The 15,212-nt window shown below is 40.2% G+C and overlaps 1 protein-coding gene across 1 annotated transcript in view; it reads left to right on the top strand.

The window, feature by feature from the left end:
• The window catches only part of zgc:66455 (uncharacterized protein LOC393502 homolog), a 62,665-nt gene extending 53,390 nt beyond the window's left edge, over positions 1 to 9,275 (top strand). Inside the window, exon 13 of the mRNA XM_043704234.1 lies at positions 8,878 to 9,275. Coding sequence (XP_043560169.1) covers positions 8,878 to 8,978 — 101 coding nt within the window. The 3' untranslated portion in view covers positions 8,979 to 9,275. The remainder of the gene's footprint in view (positions 1 to 8,877) is intronic.
• The last annotated feature ends 5,937 nt before the right edge of the window (positions 9,276 to 15,212 follow it).

The following is a 15,212-nucleotide window of genomic DNA, read 5'->3' as shown; positions in this document are numbered from 1 at the left end:
TGTCCACTGGAGTTTGAGGGTCCCAGAGGACTGGAATATCACTAATGTAACCCCCCTGTTTTAAGGAGGGAATAAGGCAAAAGATGGGCAATGATAGGCTGATTTTAGCCTGACTTCAGTCATTGTTAAGATTTTGGAGTCCATTGTGAACGTTGAGTTTCTGAATACGTGGAAGTGCATACAGCAATGTCAGCATGATTTCATCAAGGGGAAGTCATGCCTGATAAGTCTGCTAGAATTCCTTTTGAAGTAACAAACAAGTTAGACCAAAGAGCGCTATTGATGGATTTCCAGAACGTCTTTGACAAGGTGCTGCACAGGAGACTGCTGAGTAAGATAAGGGCCCATGGTGTTAGAGGCAAGGTGCTGCATGGATAGAAGTTTGTCTGGCAAAAAGCAGAGAGTGGGGATAAGCGTCCTCAGGATGAAAGTGGTGTTCTGCAAGGCTTGCTGTTGGGACCACAACTTTATACATTGGTGATCTAGCTAAGACCTGGCTAAGTTTGCATACAAAGATAGGTAGAGGGACTGGTAGCGTTGGGGGGGTGGGGAGACTGCGGAAATGTTTAGACCGGTTAGGAGAGTGGGCATTGAAGTGGCAGATGGAGTATAATGTGGGGAAAGTGTGAGGTCATGCATTTGGGTAGGAAGAATAGAGGTGTAGAATACTTTCTAAATGGGGAGAAAATTCAAAAGTCTGAAGTGCAAATGGACTTGGGAGTTATAGTCCTCATTCTCTATGTAAACTTGCAGGTTGAGTCTGTATTTGCCTTCCTAACTACTATGTTGCCGTTTTATTTTGAGGACTAGTGTATAAAAACAACAGTGGTGTACCTCTGAGGCTTTATAAATCTTTGGTCAGATCACATTTTAGAGCATTGTGAGCAATGTTGAACTGCATACCTCCGGAAGGATGTCCTGGCCTTGGAGCAGGTTCACGAGAATTATCCTTGAAGTGAAAGGCTTCACGTTTGTGAATTTTGGGTTATGTTCAATGGAGTTTAGAAGGATGAGGGGGGTTCTCCACTCCAATGGGAAGATATTTCCATTCCTAGGATAGACTAGGACCCAAAGGCACAGCCTTAGAATAAATGAAAGATTCTTTTAGAACAGTGGTAAGGAGAAAAGTTTTCAGCCAGAGAGTGGGGAATCTTTGGAATTCATTGCCACAGAAGGCTGCAGAGGCCAGGCCATTGAGTATATTTAAGACAGAGGTTCTTAAGGGTGTCAACGTTTACAGGAGAAGGTAGAAGAATGGTGTTGAGAAACTTATCAGCCATGATTGAATAGTGGAGAAGAGTTGATGGGCTGAAAGAAGCAGAAATTAGGCCAATGTCTTATGGTCAATTATAACTCCTCTGAGAATAGTCAGCATTGAATTAGAAAGCAGTTCTTGGAGGAATAGGATGACTTAAATTTATTGAATTGGTATTTAATTGCGCACCTGTAGATGTCAGGAGTTGTCTGATTTCGTTTGTCTTTGCTGCTGTTAGAAAATCCATCTGAATCTGTTGCTGGATCATGTTCTTGCCAGCAGGGAGCAGCATTCTCCATATTCAAAGAGCTCTCGTCAACCTTAGTAATATTTTGGCTGAATTTCAGCACTGCTTTTTCTTTATATTCATATGCGATTGCACACTTGGAGAACTTTTGGTCTATGGAGAACTTTTGTTCTTATACTTAACAGGGTTGCTCATTTTAATAGTAATATTTTGTAAATAGCTGTTCTGTAGCCAATCTTCAGTGTTTCATGTTTAATGGACTGATTTGGATTTTATTTTGGGAATTATCTATGATTTTTAGAGTAAAACTGACTCATCATAAGTATTTTTGAAGAAACTGCTCAGCAGTTAATGTTGCAACTATTCTAGGAATCTTTTAGTAAAGAGGAGGGGTGTGTTTAGAGGTGCACTCTGGGTTAATAACCCTCCAGGACCATACTGTGTGCAATGCTGAAGAAAGATCGTTGGGACATGCAATAAAATCTCTCCTTCAAACATTTGACTTTCCAATTGGTTTAAGAAGGCAGTGTGTCATCAGGATGGAGGTGTTTGCTGACTAATGGTTGGAGCTTGGGGGCAAGTCATTTGATAAACTCCAGGAATTGATTTTAGTTAACCCCCCATGCCACCATTAGTAACATCAAGTACAAAACACCAGTAAATTGGATTCAACTAAGTGTCCTTTTGCCAATTCCTTGGTTGCTGAAAGAACACCTTGAATGGTTTATTTAATTTATACACAGCTGACTGGAGCCAAACTGGTTCTTTTGCATTTTCTTTCAGTGAAACACAAATAGAACCTAAAAGAAGCAGCAGGAGTGAGCCAATTACACCCCCCCCCAAGCCAGGTCTGCTGTTTTGATAAGTTAGGCCATAAATTGGATCAGCAACTGATTCCATACTTTTCTCTGCACCCATAACCCCTTAACTCCCTTGCCTCATTTAAAAATCTGACTCTGCTTTGCTTTGAGAAGTTTCGATACCTCCACTACTGGCTGGTGAGAATTCAAAAGATTTAATGACTTAAAGTAACCTTCATCTGTCTTAACAAGACACCCCTTATTTTTGAAACATTCTCTTCTTGATCCAGATTTACTCCAATGGGAAAGGGTCCTCTTAATATCTACTCTGATATGCAAGATTCTGAGGGAGCTTAACAATTAGATCATCACCTCTATTCTTCTAAAATCTTGAGAATAGGCCCAGTCTGCTCAACCACTCTTCCCCAAGATAATTCCTGATCTGAGGAACCAGGAAGTGCATCTTCTCTGAACTGCTTCTAAAGAAGAGAGACAAATGTTACAAGGTACACTGGTATGGTCCCACCAATGCTCTGCAGAATTGTAGAAAGACACATGATTTAGAAAATACACCAATAAGTCACAAGGACAGGCACTTTGGCCCACTGTTGTGCTGAACATGAAGCCAACTTAAACTAATCCTCTCTGCCTGCCCTTGGTCCATGTCTCTCCATTTCTTGTATAACTGTGGTTATCTAAAAGTCTCAAATGCACCTGTCGTATCTGCCTCCACCCCCACCCCTGGCAGTGTGCTCCACACTCCGATCACATGTTTTAAAAAAAAACTTGCCCCATACATCTCCTTTTTAGAACTTTCCCCACTTACCTTTAAATTCCTGCCCCTAGTTTTAGTCATTTCAACTCTAGGAAAAGGAATTTTACTGTCAATCCTATCTATGCATCTCATAATTTTATAAATTTCTATCACGTCTCCCCTCAGCCTCTGCTGCTCTGGAGAAAAGAACCAGAGTGTTTCTAACTCCAATTCACCTGGACCATGTCAACCAGATCCTACTTATGTCTGCCTAACACCATCCCACATCCCTTCCCCCAGCCCCACCTACCTTCCCCCAGCCCCACATCCCTTTCCCCACCCCGGCTGACGGGTCCTACCCAAAATGTTGACTCTCCTGCTCCTCTGCTGCTTGACCTGCTTTTCCAGCTCCACGTTTTATCGAGTATTTCTAACCTGTCCTTGCAGCTCAACCCCTCTAATCCAGCAACATCCTGGTAAACCTCTCTGCACTGTCACTGAAGTCCTTCCTGTAATGTGGCAAACAGAATTGAACACAGTTCTCAAAAATGGACGAATCAAATTCTTAAAGCTTTAACTTGCCATCCTGACTCTTCTACTTAATTCCCTGATCAATAAAGGAGAGGAGCCCTGGGCCATCCCCACCACCAAATCCAAGCTGCCCAATGCCTGGAGGAAGAAATTCTCATCTTCCACCTTATGACCCTCCAAACTACATAGGATCAATGTCGATTTCACCACTTTACTTATCTCCCCATTTTCCCCTCTTTTCCCTGCCTCTCCACTTTATCCCAGATCCAACCTTCCAATTTGGCAACGCTTTACCTGTCCTCTAACTATCTTCCTTCCGAACTATCCACTCCACCCTCTCTCTGACCTATCACCATCACCCTCGCACCTTCATCTACCTAATGCTATCCAAGCTGCCTTCCCCCTCCCATTTACCTCTCAGCCCCCTTGCTCCCCCACCGCCACATTATTGCTGAAGGATTTATGACCAAAATGTCACCTCTCCTCCTCGGATGCTACCTGACCTGCTGTGTTTTTCCAGCACCACACTTTTTTTCTCCCCAATCACTAAAGGCAAGCATACCATACACATTCCTCGCCACCCTATCTCCTTGCATGGCTAATTTCAGGGGGCTATGGACTTGAACCTCACGACTTCTATAATTCATCCCTTTACAATAGATTGAGATTCAGAATTTCATGGTGAATTGGTCAGATTCACAAAAGTAATCTGCAGGGAAAGGGTGTGAGATGAAACCGAAAACAGCAGTGGCTGGCCATTGCAAAATACATTGAGTGAACTGTACATGTGTCAGTTGTCAGCTGGCAAGTAATAATGATTTTTAAAATGGAGCATTGTTACAAATAATACGGTGTGTAACATTTTCTGAATATTCAAATGGCTGAGGACAATATTGAAAGACTCTGCTCAAAGTTCAAGTTGCAGTAACTGGAATGTTGAACTTTTAAAAACAGCAGCAGCTAGTTACAGGTCACAGGAAATTGTTTAAATTGTTGGGTTTTGCTCAGACCTTTGGTCTGCGAGCAGCATTCACATACAGCCCTAAAGTAATTCTGGGCACAGTAACAAGATTGAAGTGAGGAGCAGAGGAATGAATGAAAACAGACTGTAGTCTTGAAAAGATATGACACCAATGAGATCCCCCAGAGCTTTGAGGGAATACACAATTTTTGAAAGAAGTGAAAGCGGAGGGGAACATCTTTCTACCTGTGGGGAAGACTAGATATGAGAATCATTTAAAAGGCACAAGGAACTCAGGAGAAACCTGAGGGGTGAGAATGTAGGAGCATAATGCATTTGTGTTATTTAAAATTCCTTGGGATGTGGGTATCACTGGCAAGACCAGCATTCATTGTACATCTCTAATTGTCCTTAGCCTAACCAGCCACTCAATTCACTTTGGAGAGAATTTCAGAGTCAATCATGTTGTGGGTTCTGGAGTCACATTAATCCAAACCTAGAAAATGTAAGGAAACATGGAAAATGTAAGAAAGAGTAAGTCATTCAGTTCTTAGAGCCTGTTCTACCAGTCAATATGACCATAGCTGGTCATTTAATTCTGTCCTCTGTCTCCACTTTCTCCCCAAGATGCTCTTTGATCCCTATTGGCCCTATACTTATCTCATTTTGAAAATATTAAATGTTTTGACTTTAACCACTTTCTGTGGTAGAGAATTTTAGAGGTTCCTCACCCTCTGGGTGAAGAAATTTCTCCTCGTTTCGGTCCTAAATGGCCTAGCCCATATCCTTAATCGGTGATTCCTGGTTTTGGAGGATAGCAGATTTTCTTCCCTAAAGGACCTCCATGAATTGGATGGAATTTTACAATAATTGGTAGTAAGTTGTCATAGTCATCACTACTGAGACTAGCTACTTATTCCAGATCCTGAGCTGCTGTGGTGGGATTTGAGCCAATATCTCTAGAGCTGCAGCATGAATCTCCTCCTGCAAGGAAATCAGCTATCACCATACTGGCAGATAGTACTTGTCAATCTTGTGTCAATCTCACATGTCTACTGCTATCCAACCAAACTTAGGGCAACCTCTTTTTCTACTCCTGAAGGAATCATAAGTCCTTGACTTTACCATTTCACCCTTTCTGCCTAAAGAATTCAGCTGAATAATAAGGATGTAGTTCAGTGAGATTAGATAAAAACAAGGAAAAGGGTATAAGGCCATTCTGATTGGCTTAAATTATGCAGGTGGGAGAAGGCTTATGTGGAGCATAAGGACCTGCACAGACCAGTTGAACTGAATATCCTATTTCTAGTCTGCAAGTTGTTAAAATTTAAATTTGGGTTCTGGCCAGATGCTTTTGATCAGTTAATTGGAAAATCCAATTTTTTTTTAGACTACTCTACTGGTGAACTGTAAATAATTTGGTCATCTGAAATAGTGAAACAATAAGGGTGGGAATGAAATCCCTTCAGTTCATGTTGTGAAAGGGAAGTTTGTTGATTGCCACTTCCTGATATCAATCAGTACTTGGAACAGATTTCTGTGACACAAATCTTGGGATTATGTCAGAACCTGCTTGCTGTTGTGATGATGGAACTGAAGACAGAGGTAGGTAGATTTTTGACCAACCAGACAGTTGAAGGTTGTTGGGGGTAGGCTGGACCTACAACAAGGTGGAGCATGTTTGATGGTTGGAATGACCTACTTCTTCTGGTTTCTACGTTTACATAGATTATGTCTGCACAGATGAGAAGAAAAGTCTATGCCAAGGAACATTTTGATTCCACCTTACAAATATTAAAAACCAATAATGCTGTTTTAATTCTTGAGGCTGGAATGTCTGGTACACTAAAGGCCCTTCTGGTCGCATAGTTGCAATTAGCTAGATTCGAGGCCAGTACCAGGTTCCGTGCAAGATGTGATTCATTTGTCTCTGAGAAAACATTTCACTGAGCCTGTCACCTGAACTTGACAATAAAATCATAAAATTACATCGATCTGTCATTCATAATAAGAATGTGTTTAATTGGTTTGTATTGGGAATATGGATGAAATGGCAATAAAGTTCAACAGGATGGCAAACAAGTCTGTTACTAAAACCGAGGACAAAACTGTCTTTGTAAAGACGACCAGCCACAAGAAAGGGGGGGTCTCAGAGTTGGTTCCACTCTGAGTGGCAGGTGGCACAACTTTAACACTGAGGGCCAAGTTCAAATGAAAAGCACTTCTCAAAGAGACATTTCAGAAATGTATGTTCACGAGAAAAGGTGGATTGGATGAAGATGGTTCAAATAAGTGGATCAAAAAGTTGTGGAATCTATGACCTCAAAGGACGACACAAAGAAGAAAGTTGATCATCTGGGACATATTGAACACACATCTTATTGAGATACAGTTGAGATATGAGATTAACTAACAATAGTTGTTCCCAGTGATCTTGTGAGTATTGTTCATTTTTTTTGGATGAGTGTATAAATAAACCTCTCAAACACAGCACAGTTGGACATTGGTAAGCAAGAAAGCCTTCATTAAAGCTGGAAATACATGACAACCCTAACTAAAACACTATGGTGTCAATGCACCGTAGGTGCTTGGAATGAACTTGAACGCAATAATGTTTTTAAAAATTCCAAAAAAGTGGAAAGTTATATGTATTTGATGTCCTTGAAACCTTTTTTTGAAATGATTGCAGTTTGCTATTTGTTCATTTTCTGTTTTACATTAAATACAATTTAACATTTATCTGATTTATTTATTTGTTTATTATGAGTTTAAATGTGATCAAGCATTTCAGATGTAAAAACAGAAAATGCAGATCAGGCAGCATCTGCAGAGAAAGAAACAGAACTCTTGTTTCAGTGAGCTTTCATCAGAACTAGGATAAGTTAAGAGATGTGACAGGTTTGAGTAAATATAGAGCCATGCGAAGAAAAGTCAAATGGGAACGTCTGTGATAGTATTGTGGAAATATGAGATTAAATGACAAATACGTTTTCTCTTATTATTTCAGATTTCCTCATCTAGCCGTTTGCTTTTAGAAAGAATTTCATGCCTATTTATTTATACTGGAATAACTTCAGTGTCTCTATCTTTAAGCCAGCTTCATTCTCTTTGTCTCTCTCTCTCCCTCTTTTCCTGCTCCTGGTAGATAACTCCAGACAATTCCATTTTAAGTGGATTTTTTCCCATAGATCTGGTATTTGAATATTCATCAATAAAAGAAATAACCAGATTATGATTTTGAGATGCTTAATTGAGACAATGCCTCGGAATTGATCTGCCCACACAAATCAGAATACTGAACCCAGATACAAATGCATCTGTAAAGTGAGGAAGAAACCCATAGTATCCAGGAGAAGATTGAGATTTACACAGAATAATAACTACCCTGCAAAGAGCTACAGGCATATCATTTAATTGCAGTAGTACATGAAGACCAAAATAAATCCATGACTCAATTACAAAATTTGACTCACTCCCAGTTATATATTTTATATTCGTATGTGGATTTTGAGACTGAGGTAATTTTCCTCGCTGTTATATTGTACTGCTTCAAACCCACTATCACAAGGACAGGTAAATGTGATATTGCACCTGAAGGTATATTGTATCACAAGACAGCTACTAGAATATTAACAGGTTTGTTTTTCTCAGCAGATCACACAGTATGATCAAATAATACTTGTGTTCCAGAAATGAGACAAGATGCTGTATATTATAATTCCAACTTCATTCATTATAGCACTGCACTTGCATTCTAAAAATGCATGGTACAAACATAAAGATGATTATTTCTGATCAGAATATCATCATGTTAAAGTCAATAGAGACATTATTAAGACAATTAACAGTTAATGACAAACCTAAATTCAAGAGTGAGTAGGATTTCCAATGGTGTGAAGGAGGATCTGTCTCTCGATCTGTATGCGCTGCAATAATAACATCTAACTTTACAAAATTCCTCTCTCAACTCTTAACATTCCATCTGTTGCTTCAGACCTAAGCATGGTTGGAGGACAAAGTGGACAGCTCTTTAGAAAGCATTTATTCTTTTTCTGTGTGGGTATCTCAATTGCTGTTGCCAGGCAACACAGTTCATTTCACACTAAACCAAAGGAGGAGGATAAATATGTAAGAATCTGGATGTGAAAATAAACTGCTAGGAGTGCCTGCAATTCCTAATGTGCTGTTCACAAAGCAGAGCTGTAGCTTTGTACAAACATGCCCAATTTAGAACAATTAACATTGTAGAACATGGCAATTTTCTCATACAATAGTTAGTTATTGCAATGTATAATTGTGTCTCAGTATTAACCACTCTCTTCCCACCAGTTTTGCAGGGGCTGAAACGCCACAATAGTAATAGGAGACACAAACAGCAGCAACATTGCTGTCTTCCACATAAAGAAAGAGGAGTTGTGGCGATTTTGTGATAATAAGATGTGAATCATATCTACGTTAACTATGTTATTACAAGGACTCTAATATATTACGAAACACTCTATCTGTTTGGTGTATTGCAAGTATCATTGTTATAAAGTACTGAACAATGTTTGTTTACAACTGATGGGTTTGATAGCCAATTCCAATTGTAATTGTATTCACTTGACATCTTGCTTTATTGATCAGTTTTGCAGGTGTTTACAATAGGGATGACTAAGCTGTTTATACATTAACTATAAGGTAGATATATATTATCAATAAGATACATTGTAATGTCCCAACAATAAAACCAGTTCAAATTTTTGCATTTTGAGTCAGATTTTTTAGCCCTTTCAAGTTCTTTACTCATGAATTTGTAATTTAATCACTGAAATCAGAAGGCCACATTTAGCACATCATCCCTGTTCTGGACCTGAGGAAGGACAGGCACACTAAATCCCTCAGCCCTGTTTTATGTCTGTATCACTTAAATTCTCTATCTCAAGGAGCTATTCAAATCTGAGTTTAAATTATACAATGGATCAGTTTTATCACCGGTTTGAGTAAAGTGTTCCAATGTAACAACTCTGAGTGGAAAGACATGTCCTCAACTCTTGTTGATCTTTTATCAAGGATTTTAAATCTATGATCTCTGTTTATTGCTTCTTTTGATGACGGACCAGTTTTTCTGCATTTTTCAAAATGTATCAACTTGAAAGCCTCCATGAGATCACATTTTCTCTGTTTCACTGAAATCAGTCCTAAGTATTTCAATTCCTCCCAATAACTGCAGCTCTTCATCCCTGGTAACATCCTAAGAAACCTTCTGTGGACCCTTTCTAAGGTCTTTCCTCATTTCCTGAACTTGAGTCCAGAATTGTTGACAATGCTCTCTTTCAAGCCTAACCAGTGATAAATAACCTTTGAGCATTTCTTTTTGCTTTTATGTTCTTTTCCTCTGTTTATAAACCCATGTAACCGATGCAGTATACTTTTTAAGTACAGGTACCTTCTCAACATGTCCTCTATCTTCAAGAATGAATGTGAATGTCAAGATCATTCTTTCACTAACACTTTTCAAAATTGTACCATGTACACTGCCTTTGACATTATATCTCCCAAAGTGTATCACTTCAGACTTCTCTGCACTGAGCTCCATTTACAAACTTCTGTATATTTCATTGTCCCATGCCATCCTGAAGCTTATAAATGATTCTTGTCACCATCTACTACTTTACTGAGTTACATGTCATTTGCAAACTACAAGATGCTGCTCCCTACACCTGATAATAGAACATTTATGAAAACTAAAAAAAAGTAGTGCACCCAGAACTAAGCTACGAAGAGCACCATTGTGAGCCAACCCTAGTCTAAAACAGTTAACAATCATCACACATTGCTTCCTGTCACTAAGCCAATTTCATATTCATACCAACAGTTCCCCTTTAATTTCATGGGCTTCCATCTTCTCAATAAGCTTCTTTATGCCATTTCATTGAATGCTTTCCAAAAATCCATACGTACAAATTTACAGTAATATCATGGTCATCTTCGACAGCCTCTTGAAAGCATCCAGTAAAGTTGGTCAGACATAATTTACTTTAACAAACCTGTGCTAGCTCTCCTTGATTAACCTGTTCCTTTCTCAATGAAAGTTGATTTTATCACTTTAGATGGTTTCTCATAACCATCCCACCACCTGTGTTAGTCTGACTAGCATCTAGTTTCCTGCTTTAACCCTGATCCGTTGGTTAATTAAATAACTACAAAGGATTGTTAAATTAATGAATTGCTATTTGTGCTTTAAGATGTATAAATGACATAATTATTCTTGGTCATAAAAAAAAGGAAAGACAGAATCATTACAAATATTAAAAATATTGTTATAACTTTAGTAAGTTATACGACAGGTCCCCCAATAACTGGTTATAACATAGGCCTCCCAATAGCCAGCTGAAGATAGAGGAACAGCTATGTAAGGTAACAACAATAACTGCAGATGCTGGAAACCAGATTCTGGATTAGAGTGGTGCTGGAAAAGCACAGCAGTTCAGGCAGCATCCGAGGAGCAGGAAAATCGACGTTTCGGAATAGAGCCTGTAGTCCTGATGAAGGGCTTTTGCCCAAAACATTGATTTCCCTGCTCCTCAGATGTTGCCTGAACTGCTGTGCTTTTCCAGCACCAATCTATTCCAGAACAGCTATGTTAGCAGATTGTGGAAAGATGCAAAAATAACAGAGTTGTGTCGTGGGTGATTTTAACTTCCCAAGCATTAACTGGGACTCTGTAAGTACCAGGGATTAAGATAGGGTAGAATTTGGTTTGTGCATTCAAGAGTGTTTCTTCAAAAAACAATATGGAGATAGTCCAACTGCAAGGGAAGTGATGCCTAGTGGCTGTATCACTGGACTGTTAATCCAGATTAATCAGCAAAGGCTGATAGCCAAGTTTGACACCCATGAAGATGGCCTCAGCCAGGACCTGGGATTCATGTCACACTACAGGTGACCCCACTACACTATACACCCTCTCTCTCTCACACACATACACACACACCCTTACATACTCACGCACTCATGCAGACCCTCATATACACGCTCTCCTCCATCCACACACACATAAACCCCCTCACGCTTACACACTCGCGCACACCCTCTCACAGGCTTATACTCCGTCACACTCACGCGCACACTCTACCAAGCGTACACACACACTCGCACTCTCTCCCTTATACTCATAGTCTCTCTCTCTCTGTCTCTCCACCCGCCACCCCCTCCCCCTCCCACTCCCATTAGGGTGGTTACGGTTGGGGATTTTAACTTTCCAAACATAGATTGGGAATGCCATAGTGTTAAGGGTTTAGATAGAGAGGAATTTGTTAAGTGTGTACAAGAAAATGTTCTGATTTGGGATGTGGATGTACCTACTAGAGAAGGTGCAAAACCTGACCTACTCTTGGGAATTAAGGCTGGGCAGGTGATTGAGGTGTGAGCATTTTGGGGCCAGTGACCATAATTCTATTAGTTTGAAAATAGTGATAGAAAAGGAGAGAGTTAAAAGTTAAAGTTCTAAATTAGAGGAAGGCCAATTTTGACAGTATTAGGCAAGAACTTTCAAAGGTTATGGGGGTGGGGGGGGGAGGTGGATATTCACAGGTAAAGGGACAGCTGGAAAATGGGAAACCTTCAAAATTCAGATAAAAAGAGTCCAGAGACAATATGTTCCTGTTAGGTGTAGAGAGTGCTGAATGACTAGAGAAACTCAGGTTTTGGTCAAGAATAAGAAGGAAGCAAATGTCAGGCATAAACAGCATGAATTGAGTGAATCCGAAGATGAGTATAAGGGTAGTAAGAGAGAAATCAGGAGGGCAAAAAGAGTTAAGGAGAATCCAAAGGGATTCTACAAATACATTAAGGACAAAATGGTAACTAGGGAGAGAATAGGGTCCCTCAAAGATCAGCAAGGCGGCCTTTGAGTGGAGCTGCTGGAGATGGGAGAGATACTAAATGAGTATTTTGCATCAGTATTTACCATTGAGAAGGATATGGATGTGAGAGAACTTTGGGAAATAAAAAATGAAATCTTGAAAATGTCCATATTACAGAGGAGGAAGTGCTGGATGTCATAAAATGCTTAAAGGTGGATAAATCCCCAGGACCTGATCAGGTGTACCCTAAAACTCTGTGGGAAGCTAGGGAAGTGATTGCTGGGCCTCCTGCTGAGATACTTGTATCATCAATAGTCACTGGTGAGGTGCCGGAAGACTGGAGGTTGGTGAGTGTGGTGCCACTGTTTAAGAAAGGTGGTAAGGAAAAGCCAGGGAACTATAGACCGGTGAGCCTCACATTGGTTGTAAGCAAGTTGTTGGAGGGAATCTTGAGGGACAGGATTTACATGTCTTTGGAAAAGCAAGGACTGATTAGGGATAGTCAACATGGCTTTGTGAGTGAGAAATCATATCACACTAATTTAATTGAATTTCTTGAAGAAGTAATGAAGAGGATTGATGATGGCAGAGTGGTGGATGTGATCTATATGGTCTTCGGTAATAGGAAGGGTTTCGACTAGTTTCCGCAGAGTAGACTAGTTAGCAAGGTTACATCACATGGAATACAGGGAGAATTAGCCATTTGGGTACAGAACTGGCTCAAAGGTAGGAGACAGAGGATGGAGGTGGAAGGTTGCTTTTCACACTGGAGGTCTGTGACCAGTGGAGTGCCACAAGAATCAGAGCTAGGTGTATTGCTTTTTGTCATTTATATAAATGATCTGGATGTGAACATTGAAGGAATGGTTAGTAAGTTTGCAGATGAAACCAAAATTGGAGGTGTAGTGGACAGTGAAGAAGGTTAACTCTGAATAAAAAGGAATCTTGATCAGATGGGCCAAATGGGGTGAGGAGTAGCAGATGGAATTTAATGAACAAAGACACCTTGGAGTGAGGGTCATAGCTCCTTGAAAGTAGAGTCACAGGTAGACAGGATAGTGCCTTTATTGGTCAGTGCATTGAGTATAGGAGTTGGGCCGTCATATTAGATTACTTACAGTGTGGAAACAGGCCCTTCAGCCCAACAAGTCCACACCGACCCACCGAAGCGCATCCCACCAGACCCCTACATTTACCCCTTCACCTAACACTATGGGCAATTTAGTATGGCCAATTCACCTGGCCTGCACATCTTTGGACTGTGGGAGGAAACCGGAGCACCCGGAGGAAACCCACGCAGGCACGGGGAGAATGTGCAAACTCCACACAGTCAGTCGCCTGAGGCGGGAATTGAACCCAGGTCTCTGGCGCTGTGAGGCAGCAGTGCTAACCATTGTGCCACCGTGTCGCCCTATTGTGGCTCTACAGGTCATTAGATAGGCCACTTTTGAAATACTGGGTTCAATTCTGGTCTCCCTGCTGTAGGAGGATGTTGTGAGGCTGAATAGAGCATCAGAGGCTGAGGGGTGACCTTGTAAAAGTTTAGAAAATCATGAGATGCATGGATTGGGTAAATAGACAAGGTCTTTTCCCTGGCATGGTGGGGTCCAAAACTAGAGGTCCAAAAATAGATTTAAGGTGAGAAGGGTAGGTTTCAAAAGGGACCTAAGGGGAGCTTTTCCATGTAGAGGGTGATGTGTGTATAGAATGAGCTGCCAGAGAAAATGGTGGAGGCTGATACAATTACAACATTTAAAAGGCATCTGGATGGGCATATGAATAGGAAGGGTTTAGAAGGTTATGGGCCGGGTGCTGGCAAAAGGGAATAGATTAATTTAGATATCTGGTTGCCATGGATGTGTTGGACTGAAGGATCTGTTTCCATGCTATAAATCTCACTGACTCTATAATTACAACTGGTTCTGGAGTCACGAATCTGCACCAAGATTAAGTATGAGATTATTAATCCATAGAGGATCTTGATTGCATATGTTGCTGGTCATTTATACATTAGTAGCAGCATGCATGGTCCACACACCACCTTCTTTCAGAAAATTGCATTCTCACATTTATTACGATTTTTTTTTGCTCCAAAATTAACAATTTCTTGAATACTTATGACAGAAGGTTTTGCACACTCTATTTTCAGTGACTTTTGCAATGCTCAAATGTTTAAATGCTCCTTTCTACATTAGTTTTATTACCAGACATACAGTGACTGTACATCTTTTAAAATATTGAAGCACAGTTTCCAAGATTGTTCAGGGATGGGAAATGATTGCACTGCACCTGTTTCCCCAGCCCCTGAACTTGTTTTACTGGGGAAACAGGTGCAGATACATTAACCCATCAAAGGTCAAAATAACCTGAAGATTGACCAGGACGACTGAGAGGATACAAGCAAGATTCAAAACTGGAAAGAAAATGTAGAAGTCACTTGGGGATGATTAAAAGAAATTGTAAGAATAAAATAACAATAAACTGGTAATGAAGAGCAAGAAAATGCAAAGGTATAGATGCACAGAGACCAAATCCCAACTCTAAGGGATATTTTGTGGAATATGGACTAGTCTCTTGGGCAGCTGATTGAAATACAGTGTTATACAGTTGCCTGAACAGTATACCATTGTTTAGAAAAATTGTTCCTCTGTTCCTGAGATCTGTTACATATCTGTTCACTTCTAGGATTAACCCTCCAAACTCCTAAACTGACCAAGGGACCAGGTCTGCATGGAAGAGATAGGGGAAAAGAAGATCCAGAACAAGAAAGCAGAAATTTAAAGTGATTTGTAAATGTCGTAAATCGCAATACGAGAA

Source organism: Chiloscyllium plagiosum, chromosome 15, assembly GCF_004010195.1.
Source record: "Chiloscyllium plagiosum isolate BGI_BamShark_2017 chromosome 15, ASM401019v2, whole genome shotgun sequence".
NCBI classification, from domain to species: Eukaryota; Metazoa; Chordata; class Chondrichthyes; order Orectolobiformes; family Hemiscylliidae; genus Chiloscyllium; species Chiloscyllium plagiosum.
The sequence above is the reverse complement of the archived record's forward strand: the minus strand, read 5'-3'. Positions and strand labels throughout refer to the sequence as shown.